This window comes from Thalassophryne amazonica, chromosome 1 (assembly GCF_902500255.1).
Source record: "Thalassophryne amazonica chromosome 1, fThaAma1.1, whole genome shotgun sequence".
Taxonomy (NCBI): Eukaryota; Metazoa; Chordata; class Actinopteri; order Batrachoidiformes; family Batrachoididae; genus Thalassophryne; species Thalassophryne amazonica.
The window spans coordinates 40,380,867-40,405,503 of record NC_047103.1 but is presented as its reverse complement, the minus strand read 5'-3'; the positions used below and the strand labels follow the sequence as shown (position 1 = coordinate 40,405,503).

Here is a 24,637-nt window from a genome sequence, read left to right as displayed (position 1 = left end):
AACAGAAATGGGAAGAAAAAGTCCAGTTAAATAATGGACAGAGCATGTAGCTGATGATTTCAGTTTCAACTTATTTTCATTTATATAGCGCCAAATCATAACAAGGTTGCCTCAAGGCGCTTCACACAAGTAAAGTCTAACCTTACCAGTTTTGTTACAGATGGTAAGAAAACTTTTCTTTGGTCCTGCAAATTAGTGAGGCACATTCCAAACACTGCTCCAGAATGTTTTAAAACTTTTGCAACACCCAGTGTTGCTCCCCCCTAAAAATTGGTTGGTCCTGCCTTCACTGTGCATGCGTCATGTGGGACCACAGCAGCTCATCTTTGACAGACTTTCTTCACCCAAAGCAATCGAATGGATCAGTAGGATTATTAACCATCAGATGACAAGGTAAAACCTCTTAAATCATTCTAAAGTCAGTTTTAAGTAGAAACTAGGCCATTTTAAGCAGAAACGAGGCTATAATTGGTGAGTCGCTACAGACGTTTCGAAATGACGGAGGCGCGGTGAACGCAGCAGCAGCAGCTCCTCTGGCTGCTGTGCTCTGATTGCTTCCTCTGTCTTTTAATATGAAATAATGCTGAATTTATGTGGAAGTGATTATTGTACAAAAGCTTCAGATATCTGTCGCTGAGCTTGATGATGACTGTGGTGCAGTTTTAAGCAGAAACGAGGTGATAATCAGTGAACCACGGCTAATGCTGAAATAAATGTTTGATGTGCCCCCTCTGTTGTTGAAACATAATAAAACACAAGTGGATTACCTGGGATTGTTGCACTGTTTGCACAGTGTTTGTTTTTGAATTTCGTATTGAAAGGCTGCAGTCTTTGCAGAGTCTGAGAGTCGTGCACTAGCATGTACTTTGCTTATATACTCCAGAGGCAAGGTGCAAAATAGCATACTCTATATGAATTATCAGCAGAAATGAATATTGAAGGTGTTAGGTTCTTTTATGTGGTGAGTGATCTCAAAAAGAATTGAACAGGAAACGGACTTCAAAGTTTAGATGTTGTATTGAAAGGTGCCTACACTGATTACAGAGAGTCATCTAGCAGCACTGGGGTCTTCGAACAGCTCACATGGAACATCTGGACAAAGAGCCTCAATTTCCATTTGCAATATTCCTGTGTCTAGTCCGGCGCCCATGTGGATGGTCCCTAGCCTGTCGTGAATCAGTGGGTATGTGATTGGGTGCAAAGTGAAGTGAGGTAGGTGGATATAAGCGGGTGTCGTGCTCATGTTGCGTTCAAGGCGGTATGTAAACACTTTATAGTGTATGTCTACATACCACGCAATAAATCACAGTGTTCCATCATGCTGTCCAAATAGATGCAAATACTTTGGTTGTATCAATGATACAGCTATAAAAAGTAATTAGGTTAAGATCAGATAGTAACGCCTAATACAAGGAAATTTTGGATGTGCGTCAGCCATTTTGTGGTACACATCATGGAACACTCTGACAACTGGAAAGAAATGCAGAACTAAAGAGAAACACGGGGAGACAGCCAAGATGAAAATCTGCACACTCCTTAAGTGGTCGCAGCACTGATGAAAATCTGCTCTCTGTTGTGCTGTTTCAAGGGCTTCTCACCGAAGTGTTTTGGCATCAGCACATTGAAAGTGCTCCGTCACCCACCCACAGTTCAGAGTGGGATAGCAGTCAGCTATCTCGCAATGCCTGGACCTTGCAGCAGTAATGCAAGACTATTAGCGATAACTGCTGACCTGTATGAACTAGCATCGACAGCTTTCAGCACCCCATGAAGCTCTGTATTTCCAAAGTGGCCGGCTTAAAATTAAAGCTGTGTTGTAAGAAAATAGGACTTGCGGCTGTTCTACAAAGTCAGCAAGTAACGTGTTTGGCATCAGAGTGGTGGGAGAGTGATAGCGTTGCTGTGTGGGGGGTTCTGTGACTCTGCGCACAATGAGATAACACTCTGAAGCAGCTCACTAGGCTGGCATCAGATGGCGCTGAGTCACTTTATGTCAAATGTGAACAGCAAGTCGGTCCTGCTGCTCAGTAAGACGTGCCCCTACACCACGGAAGGCTAATAATCACGGCTGCATTTGTCATTTATCAAAGGGTCACCCTTCTGACATTTTGTTGGAGCAAAAGTGGAAAACAAAGCTGAGTTTGAAGTGGTTTGAAAGGACACATTCAAACTGTTCCACATGACCTTTGGTGCAAAGTTCCATGCTGCGCCAGAGCTGCTAGAACACATGTATCTTCATATGACGTGTTGATTAAAGCCTCTGTCACTTCTTCTGTTGAGTCGCTCTGCTTTCCTGTCCTACAGAGTTGGTGTGGATACAGATGAAAATCCAGAGGACTGTTCTCTTGAGGTAAAAACACCTTGTTCTTGCAAGCCATTAATCCATATTTTATCTGCTCTATTTATTCAGATCACCTTCATTCATCCTTTCTGTCACTGAAATGGACTTTAAATTGTGAGGTACTTTCATCTCATTAAATATTTGTGCCATTGAACTTATAAACAATCATCATCACCCTGAAAGAATAAAGATGATTATGAAATGCGAAATACATTTCCTAGATATAGTATACAGGCATATATGACAAAACACTGCAATTCATGACATAAATACAGTTTACAGATTTAGATCTGGTGGCCATCTTGTAAACCATCTTGAATGACCCCGAAATGGAAAATCTCAAAGGAATCTGGCTTATAGACCACAAAATAGTTATATATATATATATATATATATATATATATATATATATATATATATATATATATATATATATATATATATAAAAGACATATTACATGAAGAGATAGAACACCTGGCTGACTTTTATCATTTTCAACATGACAGCCATCAGCCATTTTGAATTTGCCAGGAGTGCTTTGCTCATGAAATTTCTGGGTTAACTCCTATACAGGTAAATAAATAAAAATAAATTTTGAATTATATAGGTTTCCTGTGTCAGTGATTCATTAAAGAACTTATGTTTCTACAAAAATGTAAGATTTGATGGCTGTTGGCCATCTTGGATTCATTTGAAGAAGAGTTTGCCTTATTCACAGTTTAACCGGATACGTCGGATCTGTAGTTCAAATTCTGATTATAATTTACAAGCTGAAGATTTGCAAAAAACGTTTTGAACAGAGACAATATAATCCAGTGTGGATCATAGAAGCTCGAAAAAAATTTGAGACATGTCGCAAAATGACTGTCTTTACAGTAAGAACAAACATATTAAAACAGAGCCTTCCAGATTGAACTGCATTGTTCAATATTCACCATTAGGTGGAGCATTTGAGAAAATTATTAAGAAGCATTGGCACATCATTAGAACTGATCCTAAATTAAAAGACATCAAAGATTTTTCTTTGCCACCTCGTATCATTTTTAAGAGGGCTCCTAATTTGAGCTCCATGCTCGTCCGTGCAAATTTATTGTCATGCTGTCAACCATATTCTCCACAAGTATCACCACATGGGAACTATAGTTGTGGCCATTGTGCCCAATGTAATTTTACATATACAATTCAAATCATTTTTACATCCCAGAACTGGCAAAGTCTTTAAAATTTGTGGCACTATTTCATGCAACACTGCCAATGTTATTTACATGTTAAAATGCCCTTGTGGCCTAGCCTATATTGGCAAGACAACAAGACCTCTTAAAATTACAATATCGGAACACAGATCTAATATTCGGAATAAAGATAAGAAAAGTTCAGTGGCCATTCATTTCACACAGGCTCAACATAATGTAAGCACATTGAGATTTATTGGGATAGAACAAGTAAAATTGACGAACCGTGGTGGTGATATTAATCAAAATTTACTTAAAAGAGAAAGTTATTGGATCTACACGCTGGACACTCTCAATCCTAAAGGACTTAATGAGGATTTTGACATCAGACCTTTTTTGTGATTCTTTTTTGTAGGTTTGTCATCATGAATATTTATGTAGTTGTTTTTATGCGATCTCTTCCCTGTTGTCTATTTCTATGTTTATATTGATTCAATTCTAGTATTGTGTTGTTCGGCATACAACATGTGAGTTTTGTTTGTTTGATGCTGTGGTACTGTGCAGAGGCATTGATCGGTTAGTGGCTTAGGTCCACTCTTCATTCTTTATTATCATGCCTTTTATGGACTTAGAGTTTTTTGGAATTATAGCGATATCCATTTTTAATTGAAATATATGAATTTATTAAATCATTTAATCATGTCATTTTTAACTGGTGTAGAGTGTTATAAATTTTGCCTATAGGTAGTTCTGGCCCATTTGGCAATGGATTAGGGCCCTTTTAAAGGTAATAGATTTTTTTTAAGTATTAAATTGGTGTTTTTTGTCATGTAATTTATTGGATTTAAACCGCAGTGAAATTTGTCTTTTTTCATATGCAATAGATATTTTAATGGATTGAAGTGGAACATTAATTCAGTATGTACCCTGTTTGATTGTGTGTAGAGGGTAAGAATGATTGGCAACACATGTTGCTAATCATTGTGCGTTTATATACAGGTGCATCCTGACATGATAATTATGTCTGAGGAAGGGCGAGGCCTGAAATGTCACACTTTTTTTTTGGTGCTGCATTAAAGGTTTGCTTGGGAGCTGACTGGCTGTGCGGGTCTCTTTCTTTTTTGCTTTTGATGCTATTTTTTGACCCTGCACGCCAATACAGTTTGTGATGTGCGTGTCATTTCATGATTTTTTGCATCTTGGATTGTGGCCATCAGAGGGTGTTTTCAGCTTGGCAATATATTAGAATTAGTTCAGGTCAATTCGATGTCTTCAACTGCCACGTTTGATGCATTTCTAAAAAGGTTTTTTTGATTTTTGATTTCTGTATTTTTTGGTAATCAGATGATTTTATGCCTACTACACAGCTACATTATAGTCCTGCACACACGTGTTGGCACCCCTATTTAAAATACTTTTAAAAAATTACAAAAGTTGTTTTGAGGCACTACACACAAGCAACATTTCAACCTTACACACCCCAATGCGTGAGCACATTGGCAATGGTAGTAAGGAAAAACTCCCTCTGGTGTTTTTTGGTTGTAGGAAGAAACCTTAAGCAGACCGGACTCAGTGGGGTGAACATCTGCTTTGGCAATACTCACAAATAAGACTGCATATGTTCATAAATAAATGTAAGTGAAGCTATTTTGCAGCATCAAAGTGTTTAATAAAATGTCCAGACTTCACTGTATAAAAGCCTTTCATGAAGTGAAAGGAAAGCTACAGACATAAAATATATGTGCAGCAAAGTAATAGTATTTACAGTAAATCGTCACTTTTTTGGACATTTTTCATTACACAAGTCAGGGAATGGTTACATGAACATTTCCAAATCGCTGTGTGTGTCCTGGACTTAATTTATATCATTCAATAAGAAATACAAACAGTATGTTACTGTACAGTAAATGTGTTTTAAATGGGCAGTTCTCACAAATCAACCGTGCAAGAAGGATACTACTGAGGGAAGCAACCAAGAAACCCTTCACAATTCTGAAGGAGTTATAGGCTTCTATGTAATCAGGATTAAAGTAGGAGCCATGTACTCTTCTATGTGCCCTTCTAGCTGTTCAATTCCCTTTATGTCTATGATGTATTTTGCAAACTTTGATATGGGTGCTGCTCCTTTTTCTGGTATTTCATAATGATTGAGCTATAGTCTGAGTGCAGATGATGTGTTACTGTGATGAAATACTGAATAAATGATCAACTATATTGGTGTTAAATAGATACAGCCGTCATGCATAATGGTCGTGAAGTTCAGTGCCATCGTTCCGTTGAAGCACAGATGACAGTTGACAGGTGCCTTTGTGGAAATGATTTAATAATGATGCTGTGGCTGTTTTTCTCTCTCTCTTTTTTAATGGCTGCTGCTTTGTGGTCGATAATCCTAATCAGAGATGACTCCTGTCTTCGGATGTTACATGACAGGACTTTATAAGCTCAACTGAAAGAAAAAAAAAAAAGCATATTTCAGATTTTGCACAGAAAATAGATTTTAGTCTAGTCCGGTCCAGGCTTCTACAACCCCTGGCAATAATTATGGAATCACCGGCCTCGGAGGATGTTCATTCAGTTGTTTAATTTTGTAGAAAAAAAGCAGATCACAGACATGACACAAAACTAAAGTCATTTCAAATGTCAACTTTATGGCTTTAAGAAACACTATAAGAAATCAGGAAAAATAATTGTAGCAGTCAGTAACGGTTACTTTTTTAGACCAAGCAGAGGGAAAAAAATATGGACTCACTCAATTCTGAGGAATAAATTATGGAATCACCCTGTAAATTTTCATCCCCAAAACTAACACCTGCATCAAATCAGATCTGCTCGTTAGTCTGCATCTAAAAAGGAGTGATCACACCTTGGAGAGCTGTTGCACCAAGTGGACTGACATGAATCATGGCTCCAACACGAGAGATGTCAATTGAAACAAAGGAGAGGATTAAAAGAGGGTAAATCATCACGCAATGTTGCAAAAGATGTTGGTTGTTCACAGTCAGCTGTGTCTGGACCAAATACAAACAACATGGGAAGGTTGTTAAAGGCAAACATACTGGTAGACCAAGGAAGACATCAAAGCGTCAAGACAGAAAACTTAAAGCAATATGTCTCAAAAATCGAAAATGCACAACAAAACAAATGAGGAACAAATGGGAGGAAACTGGAGTCAACGTCTGTGACCAACTGTAAGAAACCGCCTAAAGGAAATGGGATTTACATACAGAAAAGCTAAACGAAAGCCATCATTAACACCTAAACAGAAAAAAACAAGGTTACAATGGGCTAAGGAAAAGCAATCGTGGACTGTGGATGACTGGATGAAAGTCATATTCAGTGATGAACAGTGATGCCGGTAACGCGTTAATCTTTCCAAATCAGTAATCAGATTAAAGTTACTTCTCCAAGTCACTGTGCGTTACTATTATTTTTCATTGTGGGTCGATAGCAGCATTAAACTTGGTCTGTGGGCAGGAGGTCGGGGTTCGACTGAACTGTCCACTTTAAGCGAGCTGTGAGCTTTTCATCCGCGTTTTTTTTGCAGCTGCTCGACTCGTCCTCACCTCTTAAAGCGCGGTGATCAGCACACCTGCACTGAGCTTTACAAAGACATTTTTATACTTTTTTCCCTCCTTTATTTAGAATTCTGAGCTGAGCTGCTCCGTATCTGCTGCTAAAAACAGCTGATCTTCCGCGACGTGTCAACAACTAACACTATTTTCCACTCAAATGCACCTAAACTCTCTTTCTGAGGACCACATGATGTGAAAACACAATAAAACTTTCTTACCTGTAAATCTGGTCACGTTTTCTGCATAAATAAATGTTATCCATTCTTTGTGCTCAAACGCCAAAGTAGGGGCGAATCCAGATGGAATGGGGGCGTGGGGCAGGGATGTGCCCCCCTCACAACACCCCTAGATTAAAGGTCCAGTTTTGAAGCCTTTTTTTACTACAACTACTAATACTACTTAAAATAATATTAATTTCAACAAGTAAAATATTTAGAGAGAATTTAAATGTTAGAAAAATGCTAGAATGAATTTAATAGTTACATTTATAAACAATGTAGGTTCGAAATTGCAAGTTTTACTGTTACAGTGCTGTCAACAGTTAAATATGAGGTCAAGAAAGAGGTCTTTATTTTACTTTTTATAAAACAAGTATTTATTTTTATTGAAGTCAAGAAAGGGTGACTATAAAGTAAGTTTTGGCAAAACAGGTATCATTGTCATGTTGAGGTGGCAGAGGGTTGTTGTCGGCAGCTGGGAAAAGTAACTAAAAAGTAACTAGTAATCTAACTTAGTTACTTTTACAATTGAGTAATCAGTAAAGTAACTAAGTTACTTTTTCAAGGAGTAATCAGTAATTGGATTACTTTTTCAAAGTAACTGTGGCAACACTGGTGATGAATCTCGAATCTGCATTGGGCAAGGTGATGATGCTGGAACTTTTGTTTGGTGTCGTTCCAATGAGATTTATAAAGATGACTGCATGAAGAGAACATGTAAATTTCCACAGTTATTGATGATATGGGGCTGCATGTCAGGTAAAGGCACTGGGGAGATGGCTGTCATTACATCATCAATAAATGCACAAGTTTACATTGATATTTTGGACACTTTTCTTATCCCATCAATTGAAAGGATGTTTGGGGATGATGAAATCATTTTTCAAGATGATAATGCATCTTGCCATAGAGCAAAAACTGTGAAAACATTCCTTGCAAAAAGACACATAGGGTTAATGTCATGGCCTGCAAATAGTCCGGATCTTAATCCAATTGAAAATCTTTGGTGGAAGTTGAAGAAAATGGTCCATGACAAGGCTCCAACCTGCAAAGCTGATCTGGCAACAGCAATCAGAGAAAGCTGGAGCCAGATTGATGAAGAGTACTGTTTGTCACTCATTAAGTCCATGCCTCAGAGACTTCAAGCTGTTATAAAAGCCAGAGGTGGTGCAACAAAATACTAGTGATGTGTTGGAGCATTCTTTTGTTTTTCATGATTCCATAATTTTTTCCTCAGAATTGAGTGATTCCATATTTTTTTCCCTCTGCTTGGTCTAAAAAAGTAACCGTTACTGACTGCCACAATTTTTTTTTCCTGATTTCTTATAGTGTTTCTTAAAGCCAGTGTCGGGTTTAGAATACTGTACCTTTGATAAGAGGAAGAGACAACCAGGCAATAAAACAAGTGAGAGATAGAATTCAATTTAAGCTCGCGAGGAGTGCAGTCAGGCTGTACACCAAAGCTACACTAAAGTCTGGCCTGCGCTCCCGCTCTTTTTATTTAGGACTTCCCTACATACATGGGCGGTACAGCTCCTGAGGGGAAGAGTGATAGCGCGTGAGCTGTTGCCGCAGAACTGCTGATTGCACAATACATTCAGGATGTTCAGAACCTTTTTAATCTTGGGCTCGGTTAAGATGTGTTTAAGACATCTAACGATTAATCACACTTCTTCTGACAAAAGGACTGATGTATCACAATCACACTGTGGTTGGAACATTCAATTCTCTATTCTTTATCTTACTGCTCAGCTTCGGCTGCGTCCTGCATGAGTCATCTTCACATGTCCTAAAAAGAGCTTAGCGTGCACACAGAGATACCACAACTTGCAGAAACACGTCATGTCACATATCTTAAGTAACCTTCACCCATCACATCAGTACAATACACTTTATCAGAGCAGAGAGAACTACATTCTACCAGAGCAGAGAACACAAAACATGCATGATAAAATAAAACAGTGTATCTACAGAATAACTCCAACAGCCAGAAAGTTGCCATTTGAAATGACTTTAGTTTTGTGTCATGTCTGTGATCTGCTTTTTTTTCTACAAAATTAAACAAGTGACTGAACATCCTCCGAGGCCGGTGATTCCATAATTTTTGCCAGGGGTTGTATGCATATGGCACAAGATGAATTAACACTTTGAAGTTTTGAGACACAGATCTTTGATAGAATGTGGACCAGCAGGTTAAAGAGCAGCTCTTGTCTCATCCTCTTCATAACCACTGAGGGGTTCTTGAGCAAAGCCCTTAACTTTCAAATCATTCAGTGTAGGTGCTTGCTGATAAACAAGTCTATCTGACAAACAAATTGTATGCACACAAAAAAACAATGTTTTTAGTGGGCAGCATCCACTGTGACTATGTGCAAGTGTGAACACAGGGTTTTGCAAAAAGAGAAGATTGTTCTCAGTGAAACTTCTTTTGAGAAATAAAGGTGGCAGACCTTTTATAAATCCTAAAATAGTTTCATTTTTACCAGCAGTAGGCCCAGTGCTATGCTTAAGGTAGTCATAACAAAAACCAGCTTAAATGTCGATATGCATTGTAAATTGAATGGATATATCTTGGAAAAATATTTTAAAAAATATTTTAAGAACTTGACAGATGGTTTTATCCTCTATAATGGGCCTTTCACATTGAATGCTTCATAACGCCTACCAATGCTTTAACGTGTCTGATGCGTTCAATGTGAAAGGCCCTTAACTCGTTTACCTGACAACTGTACAGAAGATAAAGTTTTATATAACTCATCCTTTGAAACTATTTTAAACCATAAAGTTATGAATGATTATAGGTGTGGTCACTCTTTGAGTGACATCTAATGTGCTCGCTGAAGGTTGCCACCTTCTAGCCACTAGCAGTGGTGGACCATGTTTGCTAATAGAAAGGGCAAACATGCATAGAAAGTTTCTATGCAAAAATGCATAGAAAGTTTCTATGCATTTTATTGCAAATATTTCAGATAATGTGGCTTACTGCATGGTTAATTGTACTAGTGCACCATCTAAGAAGTTGATGCTGTTATTTAATTTGCATGCTAGCACCATTAGTGCTTATTAGCAGATATAGATAGTTTGATGACATTAGCTCACTGATCTGTATGTAACACTGGATAGCTCATTGGCTCAGACACCCCGTACAAACCGCTGAAGCAAAGCGGCGGCCATCTTACCACTCCCAAGTTATGTAGACCACACATAGACGGCTTATTAGAACTTCAACTATTTTGAGTAATAACCAAGCTGATTCTCCCATTAACTTCTTTTTGTTTTCCAGTTAATGTAACCTTCATCCCTCCATGTCTGCCATGATTAGCTACATGATTTATTTCCTTTCTTTCTTTTAGTACATTGATTCTTTCTCCCCTTCTACTCATATCTCACTGGGACAAATACTCAATTCTAAAAATTATGAATCTGTAATCAAATTTTATACAGGTTTTGTGTAATCATCAGCAATATATATATATATATATATATATATATATATAGGTACTATGTCATTAACAAAAGTGAACAAGAACAAAAGTTCAACAAAAAGTCATGGTGAATAATATAGCAATAGCGGATTTTTTAATAGTTGCACTGAAAGAATAAAACGCCACTTAATTAGCTACAGGAGAGTTGGTTTTCCTTTGCAATGACAATATTTATTACACGCAGCTCTATGAGCGTCAGCCTAATATTAGTACTAAAGCTCGTAGCACCTAAAGCTTCAAAACTATGCATAAGTAGACCTAATAAATGTCTTAAAATAGTTTGTCCAACACAAAACTCAACATGTGGCTACACACAAGCCACGTAATATTATTATTATTATTATTATTATTATTATTATTATCTATGCCTGTATGCTGGAATAAGGGATAGAACTCTTCAAATTATTGTTCATTACTTTCCATTTAAATCATACTCACAGATTAAATGTTTGGCCACAGCCTTTGAACTGGCAATTTGCGCAGTTTATAGGTGCACATGAAGGCATTTTTTTGGCAAAATCACAAAGAATAAAATTGTGTGCGCCTGGTTAAAGATCGGTAGTAAAGAGCGTTCAGGAGCGATACATGTGAGTGGTAATATGGGGACCGATTTGCTTCAAAAATACTGGCCAATGAGCTATCCAGTGATATATATAGAGATCTGTGCATTAGCTCCACTGGTGATACCGTGGTTATCGAGGGAATATGCTGGTCCTAAGCCATTTGTTATGAAAACCACCACCCAGTCCACAAAAATATGAATTAATCAAGCAGCCAAATTAAAGTTAGCTTGTTAGCTTGAGCTTACTTAGTAATAACAATATGGGGGGGGGGGGGGGGCAGCATTCATCTGACCCTGATCACGCCTGTCTTGCCCCACACTCCACCTCTTTCTGGTGCTCAGCATTCAGCAGCTGGCAGACAACCGGTGGCATGTCTATGGGATATTACATAGGCACAATAAAGTTGCTGTCGTGATTGATCTGGTGCACCAAGTTAAACACCAACCAATCAGCTCATCCTCATCACGTGCTCTTAATTTGGTGAGTTAAAAGATAGTAGCATCTATTCTTTTTGAGTTACTGTCTGCACAAGCTGTTTGCAAACTCACTCAGCCACTCATCTACATTTTTTCTTTCCAAGCTCTTTGCTGTTACCTGTGGAGGGGAAATTATTGTGATCATTGCCAAAGCAATATGAAATTGTGCTGTGGCAACAACTACTGTGTCTAATGTTCTGTCTTGGTTTTGTTTGCTTTAACACACTCAGACATCAAAGCCAAGCAGACTTTGAAGAGGAGCTGCATTTTACTGCAAAATGACAGTGTTGTGCCTCACACACCTCCACCCTCACACCACCGCTTCCCGCCAGCTCTCCATCCTTTTGTTCTTTCAGCTTATCTGACCTGTTATCTGCGTGCTGTGAATGGGTCGAGCTCTGGTCGGCTCTTTGGTATTACAAGACCAGATGGGTCAACCAGAATAGATGGTGCAGCCGGTAAGATGAGAGGAGAATCCCGCTGGAGAAAAGAACCTGAGCTACAGGTCTTTTTTTATGGAAATGAATAAATGTAACCTTGCCCCAGGTAGGCGTCTGCAACGGGAGAGTTGAGGACATGTGCTTACTCTAGAGATGCATACTTTAGAGACTAGATCCTATATGAACACAGATCTTGGGGTGAATGGATATGGCCCCACTGACCATCCAAGGGTGCAGGTTTTCACCATTTCCATCAGGCAACATATGCGGTCAGGCCAGAGGGTCTTTGTGCAGCAATAAGTAACAGTGGTTCTCTCATTGTCTGCAGGTCCTCACGGAAAGAACAGATACAACGCTGGGTCTGTGGCAGCGACTGGACTACAAGTATCCTTTCAAGCACTTTCTTCTCCAAAGCACACTCACATCTGCCTGCAGGCACAATAGTTAATGTGCTGGTCTGTGCAGTGCTATTATACAGTGAGTAAAAGGGAAACAACACAGTGCTTCATTTCACAAAATGTGAAGAGAGACCCATCAACATCAAGGTGGAAGTTTATAAACTACATTAGCAAGGTGTCTGCTCACACCTACATTCCTCTTCAGAGCTTTTAGCGCATTTAAAACCGTATGTTGGGCCCTATCTTGAAAATCTGTGGTGCACGGTGTAAGATGAATAATGCAAGTGGGTTTAGGGTGTGTCCAACTCCACATTGGTATTTACATGGCGTGAAATCTGAGGTCAAACAAGGGCGCATGTAACAGCAAGGTTGGAGATCATCCAGAAATTAGGCATGGGTGTGTTCTTAGCACAACATAAAGTCAACTGTTGTGAAAGTGTAGTGACACGGACCCACAACAGGGGGCGCAAATGAACGGTCAATAGATGAGCCAAAAAGTAACAATTTAATGTTGTGAAGGTGCACAACGAATACACAGACAATCTCAGAATCTGATAACAGTCAATCCACAAAGGTGACGTGTGGGCAGGCTTGAGGATAGAAGACGTCTGTCCTGAGAAGAGCCGGAACCACACGATTTCCGCCGCCACCGAACCTGGTGAATACTGGAGCCGCCAAGTCCCGAATTCCCAGGTGATCACCGTCCCTGACTGTCGGATCTGGTACTGCTGGCGAAGAACAAAGACAGTCAAGTGTGGGTGTGTGTACACCCCGTAACAACAACGGTGGGAATGCCACCTCCACCTCTAACACACACTCGTGCAGCGTCTGTTTAACCACTTATCTGACGGACGTAGGACGAAACAGTCGCGACCCACGCCGGTCCTCTGGTTGACAGCTGCAAAACAATAGCTCTTAGAATCAAATAATACAGGCAGAGACAGTTACCTCCATAGAAGTACGATATCTCGGCAACGAGGTGGAGATGACGTCTGGTCTTTATGGAGTGAGATGCTGTAGAGTAGATGGGTGACAGCTGTCAAGAGATAATGAGTGACAGCTGTCACCCCCGGCTGTGTCCGTGGCGGCAGCGCCCTCTCGTGCCTGAAGCCCGCACTTCAGGCAGGGCGCCCTCTGGTGGTGGGCCAGCAGTACCTCCTCTTCTGGCGGCCCACACAACAGTCAACCAATCGGTATAATCTGACATAAGTGAGACAAGTGCTAGTGCATTGCTATTGAGATGACAAAATCATAATATGGAGGTGTGGATCCAGCAGACATGAGACATGTACGACACAAAAATTCTAATAAAAGTACTGCAAAAAGATGGTAGCAAAGTGTAATGACAGCTGTGAGACTTGGATTAGCATATGTAAACCTTGTTAAACTTGTCTAGTGGAAAGTATGATACTTCTGTAATATTTCTTAGTCTAAAACTCGTTACTGTTGGAGTCAGGTTAATGTGCCTCCAACCTCCCCCTGAACTGTCTTTGAACTGCTTTAATTGCCTTGGTAAGCTCATATCTGCAATTATAAGCAATTGCCCGTGCTTTCTTTGTTCATCCACGCTTTCTGATTTGAGAATTTACACATCTTGGATACTGTTTTCCTCTGCACCTGTGATCATGTGTCCAGTAACTATTCAGTGATGTCTTTCAGTTCATGCTTGAGCTTCAACTGAATGCTTATAAGGAGATATTGCTGCTAATTGATTTAAGAATGAAAAACCAGTTGTGCCGTCCATAGTGGAATTTCATGAAAACTCCATTAAAGTTAACCTAATCAAATTTGATCACTTAACGGCCTCCTGACCCGTCCTGGTGCTTGGATGGATCATATCATTTTACATTATGTGTTCTCTTTACTGGAAAACAAAAAGATTGAGCTCTGCTCCTATGATCGTTTATAATGTTCATTTGCTGCATTAGTGTGTTAATATTAATGTTACATTTGACTTATTTATTTATTTGTTTATTTTGATGAAGCTAGCCTTCATGGAATAATAGCTGTTTTGGGGAATGCATGATAAGACAAACTGAGTAAATCATTTACTGCCTGCAGCACTTTATTAAAAGAGCCCAAGTTTAAATTTGAAAGATTAATGTTCAACTTTGGGTACAGCAGGAAAAAATCTAATCTTTGAATGAGAATGTCTTGATTCAGCGAGTTTTCTGAAGAAGTTTTTATTAGTTTATCTTCAGAGTTGTTAAAATGATTTGTTTCATAACAAAAGATCATTGCAGGTTTATTTAAACTTGTGCTTGTTTTTGCCATTTTCAGGGTCATTAATTTGGTTGCAAGCAGATGTTTGTTAGCTTGCAACAAGAGAAAATATAAGACATGCCTTTGCATTTTTTGGCATAATAAGTTCATATGCAAAGCTTAATTCAAAAATAATTCTATGAGCAAGCAGTGAATCCAGAAAGTATTCACATATTATGTTCAGGCCTTATTCCAAAATGAGCAAATTCATTTTTCCCATCAAAATTCTACTCACAACACCCCATAATGACAACATGAATTTTTTTGCACATTTACTAGAATATGCACAATTGCACATTTTCTTGAATATGATGTCACAAGCTTGGTGCACCTATCTTTGGGCAGTTTTGTCCATTCCTCTTTGCAGCACCTCTCACTCTCCATTAGGTTGGATGGAGCGTGTCAGTGCACAGAGATTTTCAGATTTCTGCAGAGATGTTCAGTCAGATTCAGGTCTGGGCTCTGGCTGGACCACTCAAGGACATTCACAGAGTTGTCCTGAAGCCACTCCTTTGATATCTTGGCTGTGTGCTTAGGGTCATTGTCCTTCCGAAAGATGAACCGTCCTCCCAGTCTGAGGTCAAAAGCGCTCTGGAGCAGGTTTTCATCCAGGATATCTCTGTACATTGCTGCATTCATCTTTCCCTAATTCCTGACTAGTCTCCCATATTCTGCTGCTGAAAAACATCCTCACAGCATGATGCTGCCACCACCATGCTTCACTGTAGGAATGGTGCCTGGTTTCCTCCAAACATGACGCCAGCCATTCACACCAAAGAGTTCAGTCTTTGTTTCATCAGACCAGATCATTTTGTTTCTCATGGTCTGACAGTCCTTCAGGTGTCTTTTGGTAAACTCCAGGTGGGCTGTCATGTGCCTTTTACTAAGGAGTGGCTTCCATCTGGCCACTCTACCATACACCATGATTGTGGATTGCTGCAAAGATGGTTGTCCTTCTGGAATGTTCTCCTCTTTCCACAGAGGAATGCTGGAGCTCTGACAGAGTGACCATCGGATTGTTGGTCACTTCACTGAGCAAGGTCTTTCTCCCCAATCTCTCTGTTTATATAGGTGGCCAGCTCTAGGAAGAGTCCTGGTGGATCCAGACCTGATGTGATGGAGGCCACTGTGCTCATTGTGATCCTCTAAGCAGTAGAAATGTTTCTGTACCCTTCCCCAGATTTGTGCCTTGAGAGAATCCTTCTCGGTGTTGTGTGGGCCGCTGAAGAGGAGGTACTGCTAGCCCACCACCACCAGATGGCGCCCTGCTTGGAGTGCGGGCTTCAAGCACGAGAGGGCGCCAGAGCCACTGGGAGTGACAGCTGTCACTCATCATCAGCACCAGCTGTCACTCATTCAGCTCATCACCATCACCATAAAGGCCGGACTGCAACTCCACCTCCTCGCCGAGAAATCAGCTACCTTGGAGGTAATGTTCTCTGCTAAACCGAAAACACTGACTAATAGTCTGAACTTCTTTGCAGCCGTTTTCCTGTGGGTGTTGCATTATCTGTGGGATTGGCGTTTGGTGTGATCAGCGACGGCTTTGCTTCACACCCCAACCAGATAAGTGGTTAGACAGGAGCTGCACGAGTGTGTGACTGGAGGTGGAGGTGCTCCCTCCCAAAAGAACACAGACTGTGGGATTACTGAGTGTGCATACTCACACTCACCTGTACTGTTTCTGTTCTCTGCCAGCAGTACCAGGTCTGACAGCTGGAGACGGTGACCACCTGGGGACCCAGGACTTGGCGGCTCCGGTGTTCTTCAGATCCGTTGGCGGTGAGGGCCGTGTGGGATCCGGCTCGGTTCTGGACGGGCGTCTCCTATCCTCAAGCCTGCCCACACGTCACCCAACGTAATTGACTGTAGTTCCAAACTGGTTGTTGTCTGTATCCCGTTGTGCACAATTTACAACATTAAATTGTTACTGTTTGGCTTATCCATTGCCTGTTCTTTTACGCCCCCTGTTGTGGGTCCGTGTTCCTACACTTTCACAACACTCGGAGGTCTACAGACAATTCCTTTTTCTTCATGCTTGGTCTGTGCTCTGACATCCACTGCCACCTGTGGGACCTTATATGTAGACGGGTGTGTGTCTTTCCAAATCATATCCAATCAACTGAATTTAACCCAGGTGGACTCCAATTAAGCAGTAGAAACATCTCAAGGATGATTCATGGAAACAGGATGCACCTGAGCTCAAGTTTGAGCTTCATGGCAAAGGCCGTGTATACTTAGGTACATGTGTTTTGTCACTTTGTCATTATGGAGTATTATGTGTAGATTCTTGAGGGAAAAAAATGAGTTTTATCCATTTTGGAATAAAGCTGTAACATAAGAAAATGTGGAAAAAGTGCAGCACTGTGAATACTTTCTGGATACACTGTACAGCACACTCAGAGAGCCACATATTCCTCACCACCAAAATGCCCACTGTCAAGTGCATTTAGCATCAAGCCTCGTTTCCTAAGAAAGGATCTACATGCTCATAAAATTTCATAAATATCCATTTATAACTTTCTGAGTTCAATGTTGCTATATCTCTAACGTTGTTCTGTATCCCAGATCCAGAATATGTTCCAGATCGACCCAAAAAAAACATAAATTATTTCCTACAACATTTTTCATCTGCTCACAAACTTACTGAAGTTCATTACTAATAATTTTTTTTATTAAATGTTCCTGAATACTTAAATCTTCTTCTGGATCCAAAATACAGTAGTGTTCAGAATAATAGTAGTGCTATGTGACTAAAAAGATTAATCCAGGTTTTGAGTATATGTCTTGTTGTTACATGGGAAACAAGGTACCAGTAGATTCAGTAGATTCTCACAAATCCAACAAGACCAAGCATTCATGATATGCACACTCTTAAGGCTATGAAATTGGGCTATTAGTAAAAAAAGTAAAAATGGGGTGTGTAGTAATGCGGCATTCAGTCAGTGAGTTCGTCACTTTTGTGGAACAAACAGGTGTGAATCAGGTGTCCCCTATTTAAGGATGAAGCCACCACCTGTTGAACATGTTTTCTCTTTGAAACCCTGAGGAAAATGGGACATTCGAGACATTGTTCAGAAGAACAGCGTAGTTTGATTAAAAAGTTGATTGGAGAGGGGAAAACTTATACGCAGGTGCAAAAAATTATAGGCTGTTCATCTACAATGATCTCCAATGCTTTAAAATGGACAAAAAAAAAAAGACGCGTGGAAGAAAACAGAAAACAACCATCAAAATGGATAGAAGAATAACCAGAATGGCAAAGGCTCACCCACTGATCAGCTCCAGGATGATCAAAGACAGTCTGTAGTTACCTGTAAGTGCAGTGACAGAAGACGCCTGTGTGAGGCAAATTTATTTGTAAGAATCCCCCGCAAAGTCCCTGTGGTTATACAACTAAATACTAGTGTAGTGATTCACAGGATTGCTAAAAAAGCAGTTTGAACATAATAGTTTTGAGTTTGTAGCATCAACAGCAGATGCTACTATTATTGTGAACACCCCCTTTTCTACTTTTTTTTACTAAAAGCCCAATTTCATAGCCTTAAGAGTGTGCATATCATGAATGCTTGGTCTTGTTGGATTTGTGAGAATCTACTGAATCTAGTGGTACCTTGTTTCCCATGTAACAATAAGAAATATACTCAAAACCTGGATTAATCATTTTAGTCACATAGCACTGCTATTATTCTGAATACTACTGTATATTCATATAGGATCAAATAAAATGTCATTTTCTAGGACATTATCCATCTGCACAGCAAATTTCACTGAAATCTGTTCATTACTATTTGAGTTATCCTGCGAATAGACAAACGCCAGTGAAAACAGTAAATTCTTGGCAGTGGTAAAACTAGGAAAGAGAAATATTGCATGAGTGTTCAACATGACTGATTGGCTTTCTCAAGATTTCTGTGCCAACAGATACATACAGAAATAGCCTTAGTGTTAATTTAACTCTTATAGTGTTAAAATTAATATTAATCCTGGCTTTATAGAATTACATATCATCAGTCCTGAGTTGAGGTTACCCTTTCCATAGTGCTAGGAGTATTAACGGGGGATTGCGTCCTTCAAATGTGCAGAATAGCAGCTATTGTCTGTTTAATGAGTTTGCATTAATGAATATGCAAATTAGGGTGGGTTTAACTTAGTTCGCAAAATACTGGGAGGAGAACATGTACCACATTTTCCAGAGTATAAGTCGTACTGGAGTTTAAGTTGGATCTGTCAAAAAAATTCCTTTGAAGTTAATTTAGTAATTTTAATTTTATGATTTTTCAAGCTTAAAAGGAATTTAATGGGCTCGATTGCATCTATATTTTGCAAGTTTGACAACAGAGTGATGTCTTTGTCCAGTGACACACTCTGGGTTGGAAACAGCAGGATCTGCATTGTGGGCAGCTCCACCTACAGATTAAATGTACACATATTGATATGATTCTCATTCTAAGTCACATTCTCAGCAGTTATATGAATGTGAAGAGAATATGTTTAGCCCGGAGTCAGTAATTGTGCCATGAAAAGCACATCCTTCCCTGGAATGCACATTTGAAACCAACACTGTCATTCCACGACAGGGGTGTAAAATCTGGGCTTGTGACACACCCTTTGCACCTCCTGTGACATAGAAGACCAGACATTTTCAACGCACATTCATTTTTTAGTTGGGACATATTCAATAAATAACATTTTCAGTTAAAGTATTACAGTTGTCTTAATTTGTGCATACCTGTAAGTGGCTGATTGAATTTCATTTTGCGCTTACAGTCATTAACACAAGCAAAATCCTCATTTAAATAGCAGCAGCCACTGTCATTGCACACTCATTTTTAGTGAAATCACTCCCAAAATTTTAAAATGCCCGTGCCATATAGTACTCGTTATATGGGATCTAAAGGTACCTTGACACTTGCACGAATTTGATCTGCACACTGGCACGCAGTCTGCCATGCCAAAGACTAAACTCGTTGTAAACTCATAAACAGGTGTAAACCGTTGTAAACTGTGCGCAGCTGCATGCAAGTGTGCAAAGAAAATTTTGAAATGTTCAAAATCTCTGGCACGCATTAATTTTGTGAACTACACATAAACATTGCACAAACAATTCAAAAACACTGTGTGCCACTGCAAGTCATTGTGTCAGCACAGCGCATCTCATCTGGACGATTATGACCAGATGTTAAATCTATAATAAACAGAATTTTACAGATAATCACAGAAGGAATGAAAATGCAACTGTTTTCCCAAGCCATTACAAAATAAATATTACAAATAATTACCTTTGACATGATTCCAAATATGTTCTCCATATCACAAAGGGCACAAAAACAGCGCAGCTGTAGAAAATTCCTCTGTGATTCCGAAGCGATTAGAGGTGGTTTCATCAGCCAGGTTCTGAGACCAAATGATTAATCCGCTATGAAATAATTATTTTATATAATGCAGCGTCCAGCAGTACAAAGCGCAGCGTCCAGCAGTACAAAGCGCAGCATCCAGCAGGACACAGCGGGTCGCATTGGAATGACGAATTGGGCAGCAGGGCGGGAATTAAATGCGTGCAAGTGTCAAGGTGCCTTTAGTAAACCAGACCCCAAGAGTGTTAATATTCTTGGAGAAAACTCAACTCTCATATGTCACTAAAATGAAGACTGATAAGATTTGTCAAATTTCCAAGAAACAGCATCTTGTATTTAAACATGCTGCAGTGAAAATCACTTATTTCATTCATTTGTTCATAAACACACTGAACCCAGGTAGTGTCCTAAACAATCTCAGATTTTACTTAATGTGCTTCGTGACATTTATTTCACATTGTATGACTTGTTGTCAGTATTGTAGCTCCAGAGAACACTAATTGTTACCGCTGTTTTTATCAGAGCATATTGCATGAATGGGATACTCGCAAATAAATGTTCAAAGCAATTTTGAGGTGGTAAAGGATGTCTTTCAGTCAATAGTTGATGGAATTTTAAAATAACTGAAAAAGTGAGCATTAGAAGGTCATGAGAATTCAAATGGAACACAGTTCCTGACATATTAGTCTGGATTTGTTTCCAAAAACAGGAAAACAATATAATTTTTCTGATTTAATCAGCAGTAACACTCAAAAACTGACATTTTTTATTCTGAACAGCAACTGGGCAACGTGGCTACTTCCAAGATGGTCAGAAAGTGAATATTTCTACGAGATCACAAACATAACACACCTTATAACATCTGAGTCTGTGACATTTACTTTGACTGATCCACAAGCAATTCACAAAACAACAGGGCAGCTGGTGAAACCATAGTGTATGAAGTTTCCTCCACCCTGTCGTTTTGTTAATAGTCTACGCACCAGGCTAAATTATACTTGACTGGATGTTTGTGTAGGCAGCTGAATCTGAATTTGAATGTCAAAGTGGGGGACGAGAGAGAGAGAGAGAACAGCGTGCATGCGTGCGTGTGAGCGAGCGAACCAGGTATTCAAATAGGTTGACTCAACACAAATTCAGCTCCCAAGTAATTGAACTTCGGCTTGGCTGTTGGTGTCTCTGATGCCATAGCACAGCTTCCTTAACTGCTTCTTCGTGCACCTCAATTTACAGCTCACGAGGTTGGAAACCTCACACTAAGTGCTGATTTTGACCTACATCAAAGTCATTAGAACTTCCCCAGTGAAGTGATTTGCAGATTGTAGTTGGTCAACTTTGTGCCTTGTATTGACTTCTATCCTGGAGCCTGTGTGTAGGAGACCTGGTCCCTGGTCTTCAGTACCTCAGGCTACAGCACGCATTCCTAACAACCACTCCACATAAGATGAATAATTATTTTTGCACTGGTGTTGTCTAGCTCACCGTGGGTTCTTCATATAGTTTCACACTTTGTTGCAGACTTTTTCCATACTGTGCTGAACCATGTTGCCAGTAACACGTCCATATCTTCCAAAAACTGCTGCACTTATTTGGGAGTTCTCTGTTGTAAAATAGTGTTGAAATGTTTGTCACACTGTTGCTTGTAATTTTGATGTGGTTCATGCTTCCCTTCCAACAGTCATCCCCTTCACACTATGGAATCTTGGGATAAGCGCCAGCTCCAATAGGATATATTAGGATAGGATTTATTATTAACTATCCTTGCATACACCAAGATCCCAGGCCCCAGACCAACACTGTTGTCTGTCTTTGTGGGCCAGTGACCTTCATCTCAGTTTTCTCTGTGTTTTAGATGTAAGAAATTACATCCGATTCTTTGCTGAGGCCAGACAGACCTCCACAGTCCTGGTATCAGGGAGATTGTTTGCATTAATGGGCATATAAAGCTGAGTGTCGTCTACATAACAGTATTTCAGCTGCATAAAATAACAAAGGAACTCAAACGGAATCCTGAGGTACTTCGTATTTCACTGCAGACATTTTTGAGGTAATGCTGTTATGCAAGACACATTGCAGTCAACTGAATAAATATAATTGCATTCTGCACTCTCCTAGATGTTATTTGAATCCATTGCAGTTGGAAGATTATTCACCACCTTGGTGGTAAATAATCAACAAATACAACTTCCATCCAGAGATGGGAGTTGTATTTGTGCTGGAGACCATCCTGTCCTGTGCACCAACAGCATTTCCTGTATATTTGTTCTGTGAATTGTTTCTGTGAATTGTTCTGTAATTTATGTCTGTAGCATGGCCCAAGCAGAGGGTCACCCATTTGAGTCTGGTCTGCTTGAGGTTTCTTCCTCAGAGGGAGTTTTTCCTTACCACTGTTGCTCTGGGGGTTAGTAAGGTTAGACCTTACTTGTGTGAAGCGCCTTGAGGCAACTCTGTGATTTGGCGCTGTATAAATGAAAATAAATTGAAATTAAATTGAATTGAAAATCCTTGGTAAATACAGTTTCCACACAGCGATAACTCATCAAGACTAAGTGTTGTGGGTCAACAGTCAAGTAAGCCACTGGTTGATATAAAATTATACAGGCTCCAGGGAAGGCTTGTGGAAATTCCTGCCAAGACTGGGCTACCCAGATATATTCATTGCCATTGTGGAGTCTTCTCCACCATCTGTCTCCTGTCTCCACCATCTGACAGCTCTCAACTCTATCCAAAGTCAACACACTTGTACTCATGCCTTCCTCTTCACTGACTAAATCAAAACTGAATTACAGATATCTGTATCTATCATTTAGGATGTCTGATGAGTTGCGTATCGCTTTGAGTGATGTATTCATAATGAAATTACTAGTCAAAATGATATTGTTGATATCTGTAAAAGAAAATCCAAATAATCAAACTTAGCTCAGAAATGTTAAAACGGCTTGCCATTGAATCCAAGATGTTTCGGTACTTGAGTTTCTTCCCACTTATGTCATGCTAGTATATGAAATGTAACAATGGTATGCCATAAACACGATCATACAAAATGTAAAAGTCGGAGAGAAGAGATGAAAATATTGACATGTAGTGACACAGCTGTCAGTGTTGTGAATGGGACTGGAGCAGTACTGTGGCTTATACCCCACGGTAGTACTCAGCATCTTTTTTGTTGTGTATGCACACATGCACACTCTCACTCAACCAGACACCATTGTGCAACTGAAAGCAGCCCTGGCAGTTATAATGACCAGTGCCATCTTGTATTATGCCAGCGTGGTACAGAAAGATGCCAACAGCAATGCCGAGGCAACTCCACTCTCTCACTTCCCAATGAAGTCTTTTGTACAACCTCGTTATCCCCCACCATTTGTTCTCTTTGTTTCTCTGTCTCTCGTTTTAGACATTTATTTAATAAATCCCATCAGCTGACAGAATGGTACCGATTATTCCCAGCCCTGGCGCACTGCTGATAACTGCTTCAGAAAGTAAGAATCAGTGCCAAATAACATATTTATTTTCTTACTCCAGGAGCTTATGTATGTGCCATCCTCATCTAAGTGCGCCATTTTTCTTGTAAATGTTGAAGCACTGGGGCCACTTTTGTCAGGAAAATGACAGAGGAGAGTCTAAGCATTTGTAGAAGTGCAGTTATTAATCCAAACTGGTTTGTCATAGATTGGTCTAGTATTTTTAAGGGTCTGCATTTGAGAGGATGTGTTCAAACAATTGGCAATCAGGACTCTACTCCAAGACTTTGTCTGCCACATTATGTTGTGTAAATGACTTACAGCCTACAGGTTAGCAAAAAAGTCTACAAACTCCACCACACCTCACCCATCAAATGGCAAACATCCAATGTCTAAGTTAACACTGTCATGCACCGAAGACTTACCATCAGCAGAGTTCAAGGCATTGATTGCAATTGAATGGAATGGAATTGGAAGTTTTTTTCAAATGTACCTTTTTTGGGTGTAGCATACTTCTTTTCAAGTCTGAGAAAATAATCTTCAAAAGTTGAGCTCTTGCACATGACTGAGGCTCCTAGATTCAGCAAAGGGTTCCAGCTATGGACTGTATATATACTGGACAAACCCTCCGTGACGTCACCCATACGTTTTCTGAAGAGCGGATTTGAAGCCCAAATGGGGTTGTCTGACTCCACTTCCAGCCAACCACTAAATAAGTAGAGCGTCTGACGTAGCCTGGGCGGGACGAATGAGACCTGATGACACACCATATCTCGTGATTAACAAGCAAGCAAAGGCTAAATGTGGTTGACATGTTTGACTAACATATTTTTGAGGAGAAATGAATCCTGAACATGCCCACCTATCACAAAGTTACCAAGCTAGCCT

General features: G+C 39.8%; 1 protein-coding gene across 1 annotated transcript in view; it reads left to right on the top strand.

The window, feature by feature from the left end:
- LOC117508771 (sodium/hydrogen exchanger 9-like) overlaps positions 1 to 24,637 on the top strand; it is a 308,738-nt gene that overhangs the window by 260,085 nt on the left and 24,016 nt on the right. Inside the window, exons 13-14 of the mRNA XM_034168606.1 lie at positions 2,305 to 2,350; positions 12,597 to 12,652. Of these exons, the coding sequence (XP_034024497.1) occupies positions 2,305 to 2,350; positions 12,597 to 12,652 (102 nt within the window). The remainder of the gene's footprint in view (positions 1 to 2,304; positions 2,351 to 12,596; positions 12,653 to 24,637) is intronic.